A 23,404-nucleotide genomic window follows, 5' to 3' on the forward strand; every position below is an offset into this window, starting at 1 on the left:
GTGCCGCGGGTGCCGGAGCTGATCACGACCTCTGTAGACTTGATTCCATTTTGTGATTCCACCAGACCCGTCGCAGCGTGTTTCAGGATCGTCCCAGAAGCGGCTATCACTGTGCAGTGTAATGAAAAATCAATGGCGCTGTCCGTGGTGCTGAAGTAGCAGATAGTTTGAGTCTTGTCTGGACTAGTTTGTAGGGTAAATAGTGTGTGTATGTGGGATTTGAACATTTGTGTGTGGTGGAGTGGTGCTACAGATCTGTGCAGAGTGTCATTGAGGTGCAAGGGGGTTGAGAGCAGAAGAAGGGGAGAGCTGTGCCAACACACTGAGAGGCCACTCAATTATTTAGAGGAGCGGCCAGGTTCAAAGAGTCACAGCCAGCACCTGCCGATCCACCACCTTCACAGCTAATCTGCTGCTTTTGTTTTGATCCAGTGGTCTTAAAAGAACACAAATATCACTGACATTATTATTATCATTATTGTTGTCAACAATAATGAGGAAAGTGTACAAAAAAAGAAAATCTGATTTTACACGATATTTGCTTTCTCTCCTCTCGCCATTATGGCTGTGGATATAAAAGATATCTGACCATTTATTTGAAAGTTGCTTACAACTCCACATGGTTTCCTCTTCTGTCTATTCACCCATTCATCCCCATGTTCAGACAGTGACCTCCGTCTTGCTGTTAGTGGGCAGTCCCTTGTGCTTGGGATGCACATGCGGCGAGTGGCCGTAGCCCAACGGCTGCGAGAAGAGCTCAGGCAGCGTCTCGATGCTGAACTGCCTTTTGTTGGAGTAGGCCAGGCGCCGGCTGTTCTGCTGGTGCAGCGGCTGGTGGTGCTGCTGCTGGATGGGGTGGTGCTGCTGCTGCGCCTGGAGGCCCATGTGGGTGGCCACCGGGTGCTGGATGTGGCTCTTACTGGGGTCCCATGCTTTGAAGGCCGAGCTGGAGGTGAGGGGGTGGGTGTTGGTCTTGGAGATCTTGGGCTTGGGGATCTGGGAGGCGTTGATTGTGATGGCCAGTGGCGCGTGGATGTCGGGTGGCGGGAGGAAGGGCTTGTCCTTGGGGTGGAAGTTGATTGGCTGGAACGTGGGAGGGGACTGGCGGTGGGTGTAATCCACCATTGGGTAGCTCTTGTAGTAGTCTCTTGGAGTCGTGTCTGGATAATAGGGGGAGACAGTGGAGGTAGAAAAATAAAGGCAGAGACATGGTTAAATTTATCATGATCTGACCCTGAACATAGTAAGACAGCTCATATGGTTAAAGTCACACATTTCTACACACACACACACACACACACACACACACACACACACACACACACACACACACACACACACACACACACACACACACACACACACACACACACACACACACACACACACTCCAGGCAAATCTGGCAAATCTGGCAGGTAAGCAAATAAAAAATAAGCCAAGGCAAACAAGATGAATCCCACAGTATGTATAGTCTGTGTGTGTGTCCATGGAATTGTGATTGTTTGTACCATATATTATGTATTTGAGCTCTGAACTGTCTATGCAAACACCAACAGCACTAGAGAGAAAGGAATAGAGGGAGAGGGACTGAGAATCAACAAAATAGTCGACAAAACAGGGGGAAAAGGAGGGTGAGTGAGGGAGTGTCGGGCAAAATGGGAGATTTGTTGGGAGTAAAAATAGAGTGGGTTCAGCGTGTCGAGTCATATTAGTGTGAGCTCCCTGAGTGGAACTCGACTCTGCTGTTCATCACCACTCCCCCACACCCCTATACACACACTGCCCTAAAGATACTAACAACCTTGTTTGCTTGGCCCTGCTTTATTGTTCCGTTTTTCCTGGAGAGAAATAAAAAACATTCTTCACTATGATGATTTTGGGGGGTCTTTTTATACATTCTTGAACACTTATTCAATCAAACTGCCTCTTCGACTTGGTATCTTTCAATATCTCATCATCTGTCTTCCTCATGTGATAACAGGACGCAGCTGCTATCAGCTTGTACAACATGTTTATGAAAAAGTACATCTGTCTGTTTTTTTTCATCTGTGTATGTGCCTGCGTGTCTGATCTTATCATTATTACACCCCAAACAGGAAGATAATAATAAGATTGTGTCAATTGTCTGGTCTGAAGATGTATGGCCTGTTCAGTTTAATTTGTTGTAATGAATGCCAATAGATGTGACTGGGTGTTAATGCATGCGTGTGTGACACACAAAAGTTTCAAGGTGTTCTGAGACTTAAACACTCCTCAGAAAGAGTATTTGGGGGGCTGTATATTTGCAAAACTGGACAGCTTGAGCTCTGAGGTTTCTGCCTACAGTCTCAGGTAAATAGATCTTTGCAAGGAGAGTCTTTGGATAGTATTAATTTAAACAACATAAAAAGAGTTCATCCACTGGCTGTCTGAAAACAGACTGCTGATTTATGGCTTCACGTATCCACTGTATTTGTTAGAAAGCAAAGTTTAGCAGAAGCCTGCGTTTTCCTCTGTAGCCGTTGCTCAAATAATTTACTTTAGCCAAGATGACTGAGAACATTTCTACTTATATTTGTTTTTTCAGAAAACACCTCGAGGAGTAATCTCACATTCACTCATGTCAAGAAACTGTCCAGTGCTATCACAGTCTGGTAATTGCTTATTGAACACTTCAAATGTGGGTCCATTGTGTAACTCCAGGGCACTTCAACAGCAGCTGTTGAGGAAGGAGACAGAGTCACCAGCAATCATTCAATAAAATTATCCAAGCCGGTCCAAAGATTGAAATACAATCCATCTTTTCTCAATGGATCATCAAATAAAGCAAGTGCCATTACAACTATTTAAATTGTTGTTCATCTCAAAGGATGCCTGGATATCTTTTCTCATAACATGACAAAGCAGCCTACGTTTAACTTGAACTTTAACAATTTGGTTTATTTAGAATAACTGGATTATTGATGCAAGATGTCAAGCATTTTAAAGGAGACATATCATACTTATTTTCAGGTTCATGCTTGTATTTTGGGCTTCTACTTAAACATTTGTACATGCTCAAAAAATACTTTATATATCTCATACTGAATGTACCTGCATTCACCCTCTGTCTGAAACGATTCTATCTCTTTAAGCTCCTCTCCCAGAAAAAAAACAGCTCTGATTGGTCAATGGCAAAAACCTCTCATCTTGCTGCATTGATGTGGAAATGTACTTCACGGTGTGTCAGTACATTGTGACATTACTGTTGGGTGTGGTTACATACCTAACTAAACTCAGTGAGCAGGGACGCTGAGGTGAAAGAAACTTTAAACATTTATGTTACTCTTTCAACCGAGAAGCACTTCTGTGCCACAACAAGTAATTCAACCTTTGGACAGTTATAAGAGACAATTAAGAGAGAAAAAAACTATTAAATAAATCACCTTAATTGTTCAAAAAACAATATTAAAGTATCACATTATTGATGTCTAAGAATGAGGAGAATGAACAGAAAAACTGCGTTGCTTTAATTCTAATTTTGCAAGATAGGGATGAACGTGTTTGGGATTAGTGTGTATTTGTGTCTGTGGATTCCTATATTTACTAACGTGTGTATGCAAATTGTGTGTCGGGCATTGTGCAACAAAGATTACATTTACATACATTCTTTGCACATTGAAAGGGAATAAGCCGCTTGATGTATGTGTCTGTGCAGTACAGTGCATCACATGGTTTTGGCAGCTTGCCTGTTTGTCACAATGACGTGAAGATACATGTTTGACGTCGGCACTTATGCTACAAATGCAGGTTTTAAGCATAGATACGTTTTGTGCAAAAAAAATATTTTCTGTTTTTGTTCCAGTTATTGATTATGGACCTGGTGACTCTCTTTTTGGTATAATATACTGCTACTGATTTTCAAGAGAAAATTGGTTCAAATCTCTGGATAGGGCGGCAGAACCTGGGACGGCACAAAAAACAATGAATTAAACACAGCCTTTCTTCCCACAACAACTGCTGTTGCTGTCCATTTCAGTGTTTCCACACATGTTGCCAGGAGGAGCACTTGACAGCAGGGCCCTCTGTGACAGTGTTGTGTGCCTTCCTCTCCATTTCACAGACTCTCCATCTGCTCATTGTTTCTCCTGCTCTCTTGTTATCCAATCTTTCCATCTGTATTTCATTTATTCCATACTCTTCGACAACATCAGCTTCCGCTCTCTATCCAGCAGCAGCCTAAAGCAAGGCCCGTGGGCCCAATCTGGGCCACCGCATTATAACTGCAGAAGGTGGGCCCTGCAACCAAGTTTGCTGGATTGTATTCGGTCTGTTTTGTGTGCCATTTAATTATGTTTGGCACAATGCAGATCTTATTTTTATGTATGTTAATTTCAGAACTTTTGCAACTCAATTCTGCAGTTTTTAAGGTGATTTTCGTACTTTACAGACTTTACTAAGTACATTTGGACAACATGCTGGCCACTTCAAATACATTAAATATTTTGATCTGCATCCTTAACCTCTTAATTTGCCAATGCTCTTATGGCTGCACCATTACCACAAATAGGAATATTCTATGCCGTTTTCACCACTTAATGCAGATTTCAATATAATTCAGACTGACATATTTGGTACTTAACTTTAGGATCTCAATCCCACCTCATACATTATAGTGTATAAGTTGTTTTTTAATTTCCTCATTAGTCTGCAAAGGTACTCCATTGATCATTGCATGTAAAGATACCTCTTCTTGAAGTGCAAAACATAAAAAAACAACCGTGAACCAGTGGAGTTCCTTCAACTTCAAAGCTATCTTTCGGGGAATATGAGATCACTCCAGTTCATGTAGCCATAAAAGAAATCCCCAAATTTATTTTATGTGACCTGAAAAGCATGCTAAAAAATGTAGCAACCTCACTGCAAAAATATCTGCTTCCTCAAGACCAAACCAGAGCATCTAAATTCTGCAATTTAAGTTTATCTCTCCCTCCTCTCGCTTCACACTGATTGTTCATTCTATTGCTGTCCTCTCTTTTTCCCTCTCTAACCTTTTGCATCTTTATCCAACATTTTTCTCAGCCTGTCGGTCCACCTGTCCAGATTTAATAAGGACAGATATATCAGAGCTGCTGGAGCCAGAGTCCTGTTGCTTCACCTGGCAAAGGTTTGCTGTCAGAGAGTAGCAACATCTTCGACCTGTTATGCCCTTCTTCTTGTTGATCGTCCCTTTTTTACTTACTGCTTCTTTTTGTTGCATTTCACCTTGCTTTGCTTGAGATGTTTTAGAAAACAAACGTGTCAACAGCTGCATTAAGCGCCAATGTGTTAATAAAGATTTTTAAAGCAGCTTGGTCCAGGTACCTTCTGTTTCTGCTGGCAAATGGTCAGCTATCCCACCCAAACTGTTGTGTGTCCTAGCCATGACTTTGTCCACACAGCCAGGATCTCTGGACCTGGTGCCTTGTTTATTACCCAGCGAGGGGGTGTTAAGCATGTGTGAAAAGATGATTGGACTGTGTGTGAATTCATGTTTATCTCTTTGTTAGTGCATTCTAAGGACACAATGAAAACAAATAATTCTAAAAAAAACAAAGCTTGAGGTACAACTTATAAAAAGAGTTATAGAAATGCTGTGTAAACATCTGTAATGTTAGTGCAGTAAACTTATTTAAAGCCATTTTAGTTTCCTTGATAGATAATTTGATTGATACTCAATTCTGTCTTTTTCAAGGATGTCAAATACACACACAAAACACTTTAAATGAAAATATGACTCAAATATTATATTTATTTTGACTCAAATTAAAGCAGAGGATATAGCCCTATACTATATTTAACGTGCCCCTATAACTTAAAGCAAGAAGATCATGCAGACTGCATGTAACTTATGAGGCAAAATTCCGGACAAAAAAAAGTCCTCTTTTTACTTTTGATATCTTTTTTCTGTTCGTTTTCCTGCCATTCTCATTATTTTTAATCTGATATTGTGTCAATTTATGTTGCATAATGTACGCGGGATTAAGCACAAATGAAGACAGCGATAAACAGAAAACAACAGAGAGAATAAAATAAAAAGACAAGCTAAGAGTGTGTCTGAGTGTATTCAATGTAAAACAATGCTGAATGTGTGTGTTGTACGTGTTTTGTGTTTGCTGTTAGGTGCATCATTCAGAGCATGTAGACCCACAGATTCAGAGGATCATTGTTTCTGATAGCAGAAAACACTACACAAAAAAACTGTACTAGAATAGAATAATGCATACAGAAGATGCATATGTGTGTGTGTGTGTGTGTGTGTGTGTGTGTGTGTGTGTGTGTGTGTGTGTGTGTGTGTGTGTGTGTGTGTGTGTGTGTGTGTGTGTGTGTGTGTGTGTGTGTGTGTGTGTGTGTGTGTGTGTGTGTGTGTGTGAGAGAGAGAAGAGAAGAGTGACAAAAACAGTAGAGGTGCACAAAGAGGAGCAGTTCATTGTCTGTGTGTCATCAAACAGAGAAAGAACTGAATACCAAGAAGTCAAGAGAGAGAGAGAGGTAAGAAAGGAGGGTTGCACCTCAGTGTGTGAGGGATTTGTTATTTGGCGTAGTTTTCAGTGAAATGCGTCTGACTTCTCACACTCATCACTGAGTGTATTTTGGGGGCTGCTGCTGCTGCAATCGGCCTTTGTTTCTCACTCACTGAGCAGAATAATGAGATGATTTCTTTCCTCTCCTGCTCTTCTTCTCTTCAGTCACTTTCTACACTCGTTTTTCCTTCTTTTTCCTTATTACTGTCTAAACTGATTAAACAGTACAAGTTTATGTAAACGATAAAGAAAAGATTAGAAATTCCTTATTAGAAATAGCACAGTGAGCTGTACCACCTCGTGTTCAGGGGGTCCTCAACAACAATGAAACAATAGAAGCACAATGAGAAAGATATTTAGCACAAAAATAATAACAACTAAACATAAACATAAATTAATAATTAAACAGAATAAAATGTGGAAATTATAGAGGTTTGAAACAGATTATATGATAAGAAGACAGGGCATTAATGAACATGGAAAGATGAGATGGATCGAACATTTACAGGTAAAATTTTCCAATCAGAGGGACTTTTGCACACAAAAGCCTCTCTTAGCTATTGACTAAGTAATTAATATAAAAAGAGCAGGGGAGAGTCTTTCAGTGATATTGAAATGTATAGATTTACAAATAAACTGCAGCCAATGTCATTTTCTTCTTATGATGGGGGAGGGCAAATCAAGAGTTAAAGGAAAACGATTTTGATGAAGATAAAAAGAAAACAGATCAATTTTGCTTAATAAAAGACTGAACAGCCTGCTGAACCAACACAACTAATATCTTCTGTCTTTGTTTTCCTTGTTTAAAAGGTCACACATCATCGGTAAACAGATAACTAATGCTTTATGCCTTGTGGTCGTATGCTTCCTCCAACCAGTCAAGTTGCAGGTTACACCCACATCCAAAATGTCATCACTTCATCATATTACCCTGTTAGAGATTTGTGTGAAATTGTCATAATTAGCATATGAATTATTGAGTTATGGCCAAAACATGTTTTTCGTCATGTTTCGTCACCCCCAGTCTAATAATTGAGTCCAAGTGGTTGTCGCTGGTGCGTAGGCATAAAAGGCCCTGTCCATGACTAGCTCATCCACTGTTTGCTGCTGGCTAGAAATCCAAAGCCTGTGTTTGTCTACCACAGTCTGAAGTCAAGGACCGGTTGTAAAAAAAAATATTAACAATCTGCCATTGTTAAGACAGTAAACTGCACAATATGCCATTTAAGAACAGAAAGCTTAACAAACGTAACCAAATAAGCTAAAGCTGGCTGGTTCAACCAATTATGGCTTTTCTCCTTAAAATCTTTGGATGTGTCACGCTCCTTAGTTTCTGTGTTTAATACTCTTCAGCTATGATGGGCAGTCCTGTATCTATTTGCATATGGTGCCAATGAACAGCACATGTACATGTGTCAAACTGCCGTTCCTCATCATCGTCACAATGTCCTTATCTGTCTGCAGGGATCAGATGATGTATGGTATGTATATGTGTGTATTCGTTTATGGACATGTTTACCCTCGTGCCCCTTACAGTATGTGTGCCTGTGAAGTACGATAAAGTATAATGTGTTCATGATGGAAACATTCATGTGTGTTTTTTCTCAGTGTGATTGTGTTTCTGTGTGTGAGAGAGAAAGAGAGAAGGCAAACTTTAAGCCTGAACCAGTCGTTTACAACTGTTGCTGTCCAGACAACCGTTACCCACCAATGTCTTACTAATGTTGTGTGTGTATTTTACCCTTTCTTTTACATTGTGAAACAGTTAAGTTACCAGTCCAGCATTAGTTATTTTATCATCAGCATTTAATTTATACCATCATCACATCTTTTTTTTTCCACAGCTGATTCACAGTAACCATTAACAGAGAGGCGAGCTGTCAATAACTGTCAGCCTTATAGTGGCTGCGCTTTAGGCAGATGACTAATATGCCAATAACAAACAGTGGACACGAGTGATTTTTGTCATGCAATACAATGATCCTAATGTTTGCTTTGTTCAATAAAGGAATTCCCCAGTTTCATAAAGCATTACATAAAATATGTTTTACTCAGTTAGAAGTGAACAGCATGCAACAATTCATATAAATATACTGTCCATACATATTGTACATTGTGTACATAAATGACACGCATTATATTTAAGACTACTATTGGTTTATGTAGTCCATCGGTTTTTCTACGTTTTAAATCCACATTGACCTGCTAATCTCTTGTTCAGCAGTGACAGCTTTTCGGTGAAGTGTGTGATGTTCAGCTTAAGAGGACAGAATAAGAGGTTACATTGATTCTGTGCTTCACCATGAGCCCAACTGAAGTTCCCAGTGTTGTACTTGTGCTGTTCATTTCACCGAAGAGATCTTCGCTTACAGCTTTTTCTTCTTACTCAACAAAGAAAAGGTTTCTTCCAGTTATGCCTTTACTCACTCTAGTTTGTCCCTGTAAAGGTTAGTTTTTGTTGCAGCATTGGTTTACGCATCATGGTGGAAAAGAACATCATTCATTTTTTTCCAAGTATTAAATATAATCCCACTGTTTTGGGAAAGTAGCATTATTGAAATCAGGTTGTGGAGTTATGTTGGGAGGGCCCCATTTATGCTTTCCGTAGGTCCATGACCAGTCACCATAAACCCCAAGTCCTATGTAGATGTCCGTGTGCAGCCCAAAATGTGTCACCATGCAGACTGTATGCATAACAAGTGCCAACTGCCAACTGTGCATGCTTCAGGTTCGTTCAACAGGTAATGATCTCATGACGATGTCCATCCAGCCAGCTCACAGCCAGTTAGGACACATGGTCATGGACATAATGCTCAAAAATAGATATTCAAATAGTTCAAACATAAGTGTTATCTTAGAACAAATCATCAATCATCAACTTTGACAGCCCTAACCGCTGCCAAAGAGCATGCGTGGAATGCCAGACAGACATGGACCCTCAATTGTTGTGTGAATGGTTTGTATGCGTGTCAACACAGTCATATTTACATAATAGCTGCAGTCATCTAATATAAATCTTAAATCAGCCAAAGAACTCAAGCATAATTCATGGATCAACATAGATGAAAGTCAGACTTAAAACATAATCATTATCCTAATTGGTGCTTGCTTCCCCTTAACCACTTTCCAACCCTATGTGTGTACCAATGTGGGGACATTTAGTATTTTTTTACTCATCCTAATTCAGGATTGTTTATACTTTACAGTATTTAACCTCACTGACATTTTTTTATTTAGTATGTGCTCTGTGTCTCTCATGATAGACACCTCTAGTTTTATCGATTGTGTGTCCATGAAGATGCTCGGTGTGTGTTTGTGTAATACTACTCACCCACGGCCTTGAGCGAGGTGTACTTGTTGAAGCCAATTCCCAGGTTGTTGTGAGGGTGAGACAATGCCATGGCTGGTCCCAGGGGAGACAAGGCTGCATTGTTCAAATGGTTATGATCTGAGGGAGAGAGAGAAAGATTCCATTTAATGATGTGCACATAAAAAAAAAAAAATACATTTCTGAAGTGTTAGTCAGAAGAAATGCAAATCCAAAAATGTTTCCATAAACTAGTGTTATGAGAATATACACAAGAGGGAGTAACAATATTACAAGTCCTCTGTTACTCTGGTACATCAGGGCCTTAGGATTGATTCTGACTACAGATAACATAAATGTTTTGTCCTCTAAACACAATGTTTGCACACTTAAACCAAAAGTAAAATCCAAAAACATAAATAAATTGAAATTTCAAATTTCAGGTAAAACTTAAATTCCTTGTTGGTGTACACAATGTTCCCACTGTGTTAGAAGAACCCTCTCACACACACACACACACACACACACACACACACACACACACACACACACACACACACACACACACACACACACACACACACACACACTCACACTCACACGCACATGCATAAACAAACCTGACACACACGTCCACCAGCCCAATGATGACAGACACGCATCAGTAAGAATGGAGCGATGGGGAGAAAGGAGAGCGAGGCCGGGACTGATTGAATTAGAAACAGAACTTCACTTCCCCCTGTAATTGATATGCAGTTATGACACGCTGGAGTGCAGGAATGCACAACTGTGTGTTGTAATTTAATGCATGTGTAGCTGTGTGTGTGTGTGTGTGTGTGTAAAATGTGAGTTGTTATTGTCTTATGCAAACTGCTGATACCACAAGCTCTCCTCACTCATTCATCTACCAACACTTCAAAAATAGAAATTTAAAGGTGCATGACCTTAAAGCAAATAAACAAAAACAAAAGCAATATAAAAAATAATAAGTGGCTAGAAACTTTGGTGGTAAATGAAGGGTTGGCACAAGCTTCTGCGACAATACCGCGCGTTAACAGTGGTAACCGCTGTATGAGCTCAGTGCAAAGCGGTGCTGATTAGCTAGCCAGTGAGGAACACACAGTGGTACTAACATGCACGTGGGGCAACTTAATTCTCTGCTCGGGTAGATATTTACTTATCTATATCTTTACATAGAAGAAAGTTGTTTGCAGCTATACTAATGCTCAGTAATGCTGAGTTGGATTTGACACCTTTAAAGTCAGAATTGTTGGATTTTCCTACAAAACATAGACTCATATTAAAGTAATCCCTAGGAATCATTACTTATGACCCATTAAGCGTGTGGAAGTGTTTGTATCTTTTAAGACCTCTGCCCATATTTTCTTATTTTCTTCTTATTTCTGTTATCTGGAAAAAAAACAAAAAAAAACTTTGCAACCAGGTGCCAGATTGCAAGCACAGAAAGGGAGGCTACTTAAATGGTGGACACAGCGTAGAAAAAACCCCACAAATATAACGAGGCGAAGCGCCAAGTGGAAAATGTTTGTTCCAAAATAATCTGGGGCACCGTAAACCTAAAAACTGCAAATTTACAAACTGCAGCCGACAAATCCTGCTCATTCTGCCTTTAATAACAACATTTAAAAGAACAGCTTTTGCTCTTTAAGTGTCCTACATTCATGTTCTCAAGCGTTCTTCTACCGAGCCGATAACAGTGGAAATAATGAGACAGACAGAGAGAGAGAGATAGAGATAGAGAACAACAGAAAGATTACGAGAGAGAGTTGAAGGCAGAGATGGACAGAAGAGAAAAAAAATCAAGTAATTGATGGAAAGCTCCCTGGCCGGTCTCCAGTTTGACCACAGGGCTGTTCCTGGCCACCAGAGAGGGAAAGAGAGAGAAAGAGAGAGAGACATAGAGGAGAGATCTCATTATAAATCTTGTACAGCCTGCTTTGACAATACTATACTAAATAATAGTCATGCTTATAAGGCATGGGATGTGATAAAGAATATAGTATACTAAAGAGAAGGTGTGCGACCATTTATTAGTTCTGTAAAGATGGATGCTGAATGTCTCAAACAACCTACCGATTTCTCTATTTTCATCCAGAGTATATAACTCCAAAAAAAGTTATTAAAAACATGACATAGTGCAAAGTGAAACAAGCCATTTCTCCATTAAAGGTACAGGAGGGTATATGAGTTCAGAAAATAAGTATGTTTGCTCTTAAAACAATTTTTCTCAAACACAAAGCACAACAAATAGCACACACAAAAATGCAATTTTACATAACTGTCGCTGTAGGAGTGATACTAATTAATTAGTAACACTCCTACAGTATTCCTGATTAAAATTAGGCACTTGGCATTTCAAATAAGTCTGAATAAATAGATTTTTGCCACTTGGGTGCAGCAAAATTATCAGTAAACACGACATCAGTTGATGTTAGCAAACAGTGGCTCATTTACATTTCAAGTAGATATGGAGATATATTAGCATTCATTTGAAGTCGTGTTTCTTTCCATCTGATGAACATAAATCAAATTTTCACTTTTCTTTTAGCTCTATTTTGGATCTCCACCAGCTGTTCATGCAGATATCAAGTTCTTAAGCTTCTTAATGCTACACTATGTCCACCAGCATGTTTCGAACTATGTCTGTCTGTTGTTAGAGCAGGTAGCATACTGTGTGTTTTTAGAGCTTTTCACTGAAAACAACTGCCTGCTGCTGCTGAAAATGACACTACTTCTGTGAATAGTGAAGTAGTGGGCTTTAAAATGTAAACAATGAGCTGAAAGAAGCTAAAAAGCTGCTAGAACTGAGGGGGCTGCAGAGTTGGGTCGTAATTTACTATGGGATTGTCACTGCTAGAGAAACCTTTCACAATACACATAATTATTGTATGCAATAGTACTATAAGAATGTAAATTACTTTAGCTTCAGTGTTTGGATTAGCTTTTGGTTGAATACAAGATTTTCAGTTGACATGATGACCTCACTCAGGGTTGTAAAATATTTGTCTTAATATGATTTGAGAACTGCACATGGGATACCAAAGTTCCATCTTTATTCAACTGAATTGAATTCCTCTTTGTGAACAAAGTGTATTTCCATTTTATCACACAATTTTCATTTTATGAGATGACAGGTCAGCAGCCTGTTTGTATGCGTAATTGCTTAAGCTTTCTGCTTTAGTCACTATTCTACTATTCATACTACCATATTGTAAGAGCAAGAGAGAGCAGATTGAAAGGGAATAAATTCTTCCCTGTACTCTGTATTCTTGAATAAATTCTCTCTGAATGTCCTACATTTTCCCTGTGTGTGCGTGTTCATGAGTGTGTGTGCGGATTCTTTGATGTACTATAGTATGGAGGCCTCAGAGGAGAAGCACTCATAAGAATTCAAATTTATGTTTAGAGAATGAAATGAGGACTTACAGCATATATGAATGCAACTCACAATGCGTGTAAGTGAAAATAGGATGTTAAGATGTATGGTTTGGAGCATATTATTAAGGTATTGTGAGACCTGAGTGAGTTGTTAATGTTTTGTTTTTTGCATCTGCATGCTTTGCTACTAGCATCCATTTGCTTTTGTTTGTTTGTGTGTGCTTGCAAGAGTACTGTGTGTGTGTGTGTGTGTGTGTGTGTGTGTGTGTGTGTGTGTGTGTGTGTGTGTGTGTGTGTGTGTGTGTGTGTGTGTGTGTGTGTGTGTGTGTGTGTGTGTGTGTGTGTGTGTGTGTGTCTAGTGTGTGCAGCAGGCAGCAGAGCACCGCTGGGTGATGGCCTAATTCAGCAGGGCTCAACATCAAAGAGGCAGACTGCTGCAAGGGCTTCATCCAGCCTTACTCTGACATGACTACTGTCATACACAGAGAAAGAGAGAGATGGACGGACAGAAGAAGAGAGCAAAATAGATGGCTCTTGCTAGCCATGCAGGCTAAGATGAGTGCACTTATAGAACTGTAGGGCACACTGGATGAACAGCCAAGTGGCGTATATGTCACATCATTTCATGTAACTGTATCAGAGAAGGAGAGGGAATGAGAAAAACAATGACTGAGAGGACAGGACAGGTCAAAGGAAGCCATGAACGAGAACTTTACTCTATGACACATTTTGAAAAAAAACATTTTTGGATTGCACGAGGGATAGCACATTTTTTATATGAGTGTGTAACAAAGGATACAAAGAATGTTCCTAGAGTAATGAACCAGCTGTTTAGGGGACTGGCCTCCATGTTGGCCAATTTGCACATCAAATTATTAGAGCAGAAGCTACAAACTCATACACGTGTCCTCACTTTCACTGCATGCAACCAGCATTATCTCACAAATTTGAAAACTATCATTTGTAGCAAATCTAAAGATTTTGATTCAAAGAAAGGAAGAAAAGAAATACTTCAACATTTTGGGTGACTAACTTGTTTGCTCTCTTGCCGAATGTTCGATGAGACAATAAATGCCACTTTCATACCTGTACGCTAAATATTCAGTCGTGCAGCTCTTCTAGATTTTCCAAATTTTATCAGACTAAATTGATCAAATTCTGATAATTGAGGAATTTCTCAGGGTTGTGATGCTCAAAAACATGTGTCCACCGTTTTACAGCAGCAACAGTAGCAGCAGTAGCAGTAGAGTATGGCTTATGATGTAAGCATAAGTTTAACTAGCTTGGTTGTGATTGGCAAGTGAGCCCAGTCCTGGAACATGCACGCAGCATGCTCTCATAAAAGGCACACAGAGAGGGTCGGTAAAGAGACCAACAGGGTTGGATGGCCTTTAAAAACTTGATGGATGTTTTGACAGTCCACCAGCCCACTGATGCGGTGGCCAACTGGGATTTGTCCCACTATGCCAAATGGCCAGTGCACCACTGCAAACACACAGAGTGGTACTGATCTTCTCTTCTAATTCTTTACAAAAATGCCAAACTATTTCTTTAAATATTAGGAGTTGCTCTGGTAGCTGAACGTGTACCTGAAATGTGATATCTAAACAACATTGCTGCCCAAAGCTGATGAATGCATGATTTCACACCTCAAATAATTAAACTATCATTTTCACATACTATCATTTTGAGGAACGCCATGTTAGGGTATGTATGAGTTATTTTGGGCTAAAAGGAACATGAATCTACAGCAAATCTAGAAAATATTTAGAAGCTGTAACTGTGTATAATATGCACATATTTTCATTTCTCAGCCAGCCTTACAGCACCATCTATCTATGTGTGTCTATATCACAGCTGATGAAGGCACTGACATAATTTTATAATATTTCCATATTTTATTTTATATCAACAATTTTAGTATGAGTTCATTTTTAATTCATTCATTTTCGTCAGCTGCTGCTGCTATAAAATGTAAAGAAAATACCTCCTTAACCATGAACGTGCTAGATAACTGCACTCTTTGCATGTTAATGCTTTCATTGGGTGGCATGTGTGTAACATATGGGCCTCCTTCATTAATTATTTTTTCAATGTGCTGGAAAACGTGTGAAGTATATCTTGCTATAGTTCCTCTAAATCACGCAAGAAAACATCTACAGCGTATGAGCAGATGCTGCTTAGCTGAGCTCTCTTCCTGTCCTCCCATTCCCTTCCTCCTATTCTCTCTGCATGTGTCTTTTTTTTTATCTTTATCTCTCTCTCCTTCTGTGTATCACCTAGTTTTTCTCAGTTACATTTCCTGTCATATGCCTCTTCAGCTCATGTCTTTTCCCCTTCCTCTCCCTTCCTCTATCCTCCTTCTTTTCTCACTGCCTTGCATCTTCCCATAACTCTTCTTGTCTTAGTCTTTTATTCCCTCTCAGTGATTGTAAGGCAGGCCATCTGTTGTCTTGCAATAAAGCAATGAAAGCAATGTGTTGGGAGCACTCATCCACCTGTCATTTTTTAAAACCTCTACCATCATTTTTATTATAATTGATAGACGTGCAAACAAGCATGAAAAGTGCTGTTTTTTATTCCGTGGTATGTTTGCACTGTATTTCTCAGAAATCAACCATGAGACACTGAAGTTGTAATTTTCGAAATTGCTACATTTAACATGCAGTAAAATTTCCCTTGCTGGTTGTCTTAAGTTGCAAAAGGTTTAAACATTGCAATGACATCTGGCACAAAAAGAGAGTGATGTAATGACTAGAAAGAGTTGTTGCAGCCATTGCTTGCCCACTCATTCCATGCCTCTCTCCTACTTTCTTTCTTTAGTCTCGCTCTTGTTTGTGTGTGTTAAATGGAGTAAATTAAGTCATTTCAGTACACTGAGTTCAATGAGGAAGTCTCTCCGTCATCCCCCTCCCTTCTTCTTCCATCTCACACTCTATTTGCAGGGTAAACAAGGACTTATCCCAGGATAACACCATTATTTTCTTCCTTCAGCCCACACATTGGATGCATTGAACTTTGACTGGCTGTCTGCTCAGCACTTTACGTAATGCAGTGGACCGCTATACATCTAAACACACACACACACACACACACACACAAACTGGAGTGGTAATAAACATGGCGATGTAAAACGGCTTTTACTTTGAAAACCTTCATGTTAGAGATATAGATGGGGAAGGCAGTGAAAGTGGAAGTGAAACAGACTAATAAAGGGAGTTAGTAGAGGAAATGAAGGACGGATATAAGGCATAAGGGAATGAAGGCAAACACTACTGAAAGTATATTGGAAATCATGAAGCAAATAGTCAAAATTCTACACTGATCTAATTTCACTCTGAAACCATAAAATTGCGATTTTCATTGCAACTATGTGAGGATCTTATATTATTCCTACTGAATATCAATATCGAAATATAAAGAATTCTTAAACCTGCAATCATTGATTATTTTGGCAAAAAACTAGCAGCTTCAAACAGCACATTGATGAATTTGTAAGCATTAGCATTTATTTGGAGTCATATTTCTGGGCACCTGATGAATGTATTTCTGATATTCACTCTTTTAATTCTGACGCTGGAGACAAGGATAATAAGAAACTAACTCAAAAAAAGATGCTAAAATCATGAAATGAGTTGAAGGAAACTGTAGAGTTATGTAATGCAGAGAGTTATGTATCAATAACTGTCATTCGATCCATTGTTAATGTAAAAATATTGATCAGTGCAGCTTTAAGTTAATGTATTACTATCTAAGAAGGAATAAAGATAGATACATTTGGTAGATTACTGTAGTCTATATAAATGTTGTTAATGGTATGTCACAAAAGTAGGAATGAAAGATGGGAGCCGTAAAAGCTGATGAAGGGGAATGTCAGGGGAGAGGGAGTGAGAGATGAACAGATGGGAGACATATAAAAGAGAAATAAAGAGGACAACAAAAAGAGCTGAGAATCTCCCTCTGGGGTCTCGTCTTTCCCAGAACATAGATCAGCTGTTTTCAACACCATGGGGAGAGCAATCAAGTGTCCCACTGAGAGCTCAACTGTTTCACTTCAGCACCATGGACAGCGTCATTAGCCTCAATACCTTACCACATCACACCCATTACTCCTTTGACTTAAATGGACAGTAGAGAGCGACACAAAACGTGGGGAGGCTGTCCTCCTCATGATATATGTTTTATTTCATGGTCTTTTTCTGCATCCTTCGTTCCTCCCACTCCCCTGTCTTACTTCTGTCCTTTTTACCTCACTTTGGACCCTCGACTTTTTCAAATTTTTCTCAAATAAACTGTCAAGTTGCAGCACACTAGATCCTTGTTCATGTAGAATTCATTGTCTGGCTGGTTAACCTGTCAGGCATAACTTAAGAAATGCGAAGCGACGGGTAAATGCAGGAGAATATTGGGTTTTCTTAATACACACAGACAAACACTGAGAGACTCTCTGTAGCTGTTGTCATGATGTGTGTGATAATTAGTCGGCGTATGCGTGCATGAGGGTGTATGCATTATTTTGTGCTTGCATGTGCATGTTATGCAACAGTAACTCAAACGGTGTGAGTGAATCTTTTTATTCCAGTATTTTCTTTTTCATTATCTACAAAGAGCTTCTTTAACTCTGACAGGCATCTGAAGTCCCACAGCCCCCCCCCCCCCCAAAGTTACCATGACTCACTCTTTCTCTCTCTCTCCCTCCCCGGTTCTTTCTCTAATTGTTCTTCAAGGAACAACAAAGCAAACCCCTGGCCACCGCTTCTTAACTTCTGAAGATTCAATTATTCAAAAGAGGTAATTGTACTGCACAGTCATCTAAAACTCGCTCGCTAACCCACAGACACTTACTGATGTTCTCTGTGTTCTTGTTTCTTTTTTTCTATGTCTGTGTTTGTAAGCAATCTTGTAACCTTGTGTGTGAATCAAATTTACTGTGTGTGTGTGAATTGGTTCATGCACAATGTGTGTGTGTATTGGTATATGCACAATGTGTGTGTGTGTGTGTGTGTGTGTGTGTGTGTGTGTGTGTGTGTGTGTGTGTGTGTGTGTGTGTGTGTGTGTGTGTGTGTGTGTGTGTGTGTGTGTGTGTCTGTTGCGTAATCAGCTCTAGCTCCCTCTAACAGCTGCAGGAATTCGGAGAGGTAAAGAAATCCTTGTTATGAAACAGGGCTCAATTCGTCTCATACATTAAGTTAATTTGCCTGAATTTATCTTTCATGGAAACATTTCATATCAACTGCCTCAGACTCCTCAGAGTTTTGGTGCACTACAGAGGTCAAGTAAAGGTTAATTTGTATCTCTCATCTTATTGTTGACAGATCTAAAACTGCCTTTGTCTCTCTCATTGTCTTACATTTGTGAGTCATGCACTCTTGGTATGACCTTGTTTCACTCTCTGAAGCACAGCATGAGTCAAAAGTGAGCAAAGTGAATGACCTCGTTTTGTATCTTTGCCCCTTATGCATTTTATCACTGAATATTTCATCAACACTTATTTTAGCATTATCTTTTTTTATTTTGTAAAACTATTTATGTATCAGGACCCCAATAATGTGCATCATGGGTCGAAAGTAAAACATATCTATTCTCTGGAATGTATTCTCACTGGTATTCGATAGGAATCTTTGATTTGTTTTCATATTTGCATGAAGGAACATACTTTATTGTGGACCACTCCCCTCAAGGTCACTGTTTCACCTATCTAAAAGAGTGCCTTGTCACAATTGTCATTCACATGGACGTTTTACTGTACTTTTCCCCTTGGAATGAATCACATCCACATACATCCTTCTGTAAAGATGTGGTTTTATGGTTAGGAAGATGTGAATTAGTTACATGTTAAAAATCATTGAGATTCATTCTGTTCTAGCTATTTAGTTTTTAATCTAGCTTTTATCAAGCTGTTGACCTATCTGTTCAAGCTAGTTGGTTTTTGATTGATTAGTTTATTTTCGGTTTGTTTTTTGGTTTGGTAGGTTCCTTGTTTTTTGATGGGTTGATTGGTTTTTGTTTGGTCTTTGATTTTTGTATTACTACCTCAATAATGCGCAACATGGGTCAAAAATGATTCCTATCTATTCTCTGGTTGGTTGGTTAGGCTTTTGTTGGTTGTTTGCTGAGAGGCAAACAAATATATATAGGGTAGCAGCTGCATACAGTGGGGCACCAGTGTTCATAAAGGTTTGTAGCACATGTGGCAGACCTAAGTGCCCTGCATTGCATTTTCTACATGGCAAGGGCAATCTGGAGGGTCTAGATATGATCAGCCCCTAAGAGGTTTAAAATGTGTACAGCTCTCAGTAGAAGAGATGAAACATCTTGGAAGAGTGTTAATCTTTAAGAGCAAACATCAAACACAGATATATGGCAATATCTGCCGTATAGTGAACCTTTAGTTCAAACCTGTAGTTACAGATATAACTTTCTACATCTTTGTGATTGGTGCAGATAATTAGTTTTGAAGGCTTCCTATTGACTCTTACTGCAGAACTTATTAATTAATAATAACCAACTGACAGATCCTTGTTTGTGTATGTTTTTGTTTGTGTAAGTACATATGTGTGTGTCACTGCAGTGGCTGAAAACAGGTACAGTCTTTACTGCTGTAGATAACTAGTTAATTATTGAGCTTATCTTAGTGATTAACATGCCCTTTCATCACAGAGACCAAGCAGCCCCCCGGGCTTCACTTTACACTCACAAATCTTTGAAATGTAACTCAAAGACTTGCTTCAAGAGGGTCAGAACATTTAAAGTCACACAAGACATTCCTTCTGCATGGATACATTTATTCAGAAAAGGAAATTTCATTGCATTATTGCGCCATAACTGAAGCACATCATGTGTAAATTCGCTAAAACAAAACATTTCACCATATTACCTTATTGCAAAGGACCTTATTGCGAAGGACTGGTTTGACATTAAGTTCAAAAGCCTCAATAAAACATTATCTTAGTTACTTTCAAATATTTTTTTCATCAAATTATTATATTGTAATTATTTAAACCTCTCAGTAGAAATGTAATCCTTTCACACCAAGTTGTCTGAGGTTGTTTTAGTCTGCCCTTTACTCTACCATCCACTGGAACATAAAAGTGTACACTTAAACCCACATTTTGTTTACATTTTTTGTGCCTAAGTGCATTTTTTTTCTGCTTGCTTTTCCTGTTTAGTGTTCTTTCGGGATGACCCTTATGAGCCCACCTGTCAGATGCCTTGCTCAAATGTATTTTTGTATTTTTGTTTTTATGACATGAAACCATCTGTTTAGTTCTTTTTCAGCTCTGGCATCATTGTCCTGGTCTGCACGCTTACCGTTCAGAGTTGCGTCCGGTGATTTGACCCCATTTTTATGTGATTAAAAATATACATAAAAAACCCCTGTATCTTTCGCTTCAACTCCCCTTAAACACACATTAATGTATCTCTTGCACAAATTCCTTGATCTTGTGTACTTTTCCCCAAAGACATATGACAATACTAATCATTATTTTAAACTGTTCTCTGGCCAGTTAACGGTCACAGTTGTTTAAAGAAATGTCCAGATCAGATTCTTTGCTTGGTGTGCCAAAAATCAGACACATCCTCACTATTTATTGTTCTGTGATCTTCTGTACCAGAGTAAAAGTCAAGTCTGCATTAGAGATTTAGAGGCCACCTCCTCCTCCAAAAACCCATTTAAGTTGTGACCAGGGGCTAATGTTGAACCTATAAAAGAGGTGAGGGAAGAAAATAATTGAAACATATTGTCCATCAAATCTTATTTCTTTGGTGTGTCAGCCAGAGTTAGGGCCATGTCTTATTTAACTGATTAAGTAGCTGTCCAAGGGCCATAAAAACTGAAAGAAATTAATGAAAATCCAGTAGGTGAGAATAAAAAAAAGGATGTCATAATACTAAGATCATCAGACTTTGTTTAAAGAATAATTGGTTTTTATGGATATTGGTTATTGTTTAAAGAGTTCAAATGATTACTTGATGAATGTCAGCAGAAAGAAACAATAAATATTAAATCTGGATGCTTGATGTTTGCTGGTGAGTGTAAAACAGGCATGCAAACATGACTTGTAAATGCGGATTAAAAAGCAGACACAAGTGGTCAAGGTCAGTGAGAACAAACACACATATAATACGACATATGGACACACACCCTCACCTTGCCAGGTTGTGTGAAAGGAGAGCATCAAGCGTGGACTTAATTATGTATGCATGCATCCAGACAGGAAGAAGGGCACGAGGTGTGCATACTAGTCTATCTTTGAAATATTACTGAATAGACCTTTGATGCAGCCAAAGGAATATAATAAAGGTGAGAGGAGAGGAGATATAGAGGAAGGGAGGGCGGGCGCTGGTAATGGAGAAGGAAGAGAGCATGAAAAAAGAGACAGAAAGTCAGAGATATGATGAATAGTCTAAAAAGTTTGCTGGAAAAAAACGAGGATAGGTTACAGTGAGAGAGAGCAAAGTGAAAGAAAATGAAAACCATCGCTGACTTGGTTGTGAGGCATTCAAGCTTGAGAGAAAAGAGTGAACGCGTGTTAGTGTGTATGGATGTTGTACACGCTACAAGCCTACCATTACACAAGAGCTGCTCTCCCTTAGTGTCACTTTAATAGTTTGGCCTCTGAAGTGGGCCCAATCTCTTGTGATGTAATTTGATGTATAATGGGTGATGACAGTGATACACAATAATGTGTGTACGTGCGGTTGTGTGTAGGTTTATAAGCTCCCGGGCTTCAAAGCGGGATACTCCCCATTTACTGGACAACCATCCAAGTAGGTTCATTCTTGCACAGATGACCATATATGCATATCTCTATCAGCCATCCATCTAAACACACACTTACTTTGACTTGTGGTTTATAATTAATGATAATAGGAAATGAGGATTTAGTAGCAAGGTGAGTCTCACTGTTCTACTGTCAAGATCTGCAGTATTTTATGTGATACTGACAATGAAATGAGAGGAAAAGAGATAAAAACAGAGGGAGAGAAAGAGAAGAGGAGATTTATGACTGTTCATTGACTATAAATGTAATATATATGTTGAACTGTGTGCAATAAGTTTAAATACTAATGCACATTTAATGTATTTTAAATGGCATTATACTTTTGTACTATATTGGCACACCACCCTTACATGGCTGAACTGAGGTATAGCTGAAACAATTAGTCAATTATTCAGGTAGTTCATTATTTGATTGACACAAAACAATTAGCAACTATGTTGAACAAATAATTGTTTAATTTGTCTTTTTAAAAGGTGAATTGTGTAGAATTAGGGGGCATCTAGCAGTGAGGTTGCAGATTGCAACCAACTGAAACTTCAAAGGCTTCAAAGCGTGTAGAAGAACTACGATGGCTGACGCAAAAAAACTGAAAATGCGATTGGCCCTATCTAGAGCCAGTGTTTAGTTTGTCTGTTCTGAGCTACTACATAAACATAGGGATTGGCTCAATGAAGAAAATCCGCTCCTTATGTAGATATAAACAGCTCATTCCAAGCTAACAAAAACACAACAAATACTTTTCAGACAATTATACTCTAAGAAAAAGACAATTATTAATATTGCATTCCATTTCTGACAAAAGATCCTCCTGAATGTGACACACAGTTCCTTTAAAGAAAAAATGCTTTTCTGCGTTTGCTATCCCTCTTTCTCAAAATGTAAGGAGTAACTGCTTTCTTCATTATCATTGTAAATTAAATATATTTTTAAACTGTTGGTTGGACAAAACCAGAATCTGATGACGTCCCTTTCTGCTCTGTGAACATATAATTACCTTTTTGTTTGACTGATTTATTTATCAATTAATTAATAAATATATATAATGGAGAAATGTATATGAAAATATTTTTTTCAACCATAAATTGAAAGTCCATTGTCTAAAGCCAACATCTCAGCCTGTAAAAGTGCGACTACATTTACCGTGTGTATTATAGACCCAATCCCAGTTTGCATGTATGTGTATATGCATTTATATATATACATGTGTGTGCATTTGTATGTTTGTGTCATGCTTGTTGACTCTGCCTCCCCTCACTCTGTACATGATAGGTATATACCCTATCATGTTAATTCCCCTGTGTGTGCGTGTTTTTCCATGTGTAAAGACCAAACTCTGAGCCCTATTGTTTGGGTGGTTGAGTTTTTTTATGTGTACTGTTCATGTGTGCAT

At 38.9% G+C, this 23,404-nt stretch overlaps 1 protein-coding gene across 1 annotated transcript in view; it reads right to left on the bottom strand.

The window, feature by feature from the left end:
- Positions 1 to 660: 660 nt before the first annotated feature.
- LOC129098348 (protein shisa-8-like) overlaps positions 661 to 23,404 on the bottom strand; it is a 93,091-nt gene continuing 70,347 nt past the window's right edge. Inside the window, exons 4-5 of the mRNA XM_054607342.1 lie at positions 9,854 to 9,970; positions 661 to 1,160 (exon numbers count right to left, since the gene is read on the bottom strand). Coding sequence (XP_054463317.1) covers positions 661 to 1,160; positions 9,854 to 9,970 — 617 coding nt within the window. The remainder of the gene's footprint in view (positions 1,161 to 9,853; positions 9,971 to 23,404) is intronic.

This window comes from Anoplopoma fimbria, chromosome 11 (genome assembly GCF_027596085.1).
Source record: "Anoplopoma fimbria isolate UVic2021 breed Golden Eagle Sablefish chromosome 11, Afim_UVic_2022, whole genome shotgun sequence".
NCBI lineage: Eukaryota > Metazoa > Chordata > Actinopteri > Perciformes > Anoplopomatidae > Anoplopoma > Anoplopoma fimbria.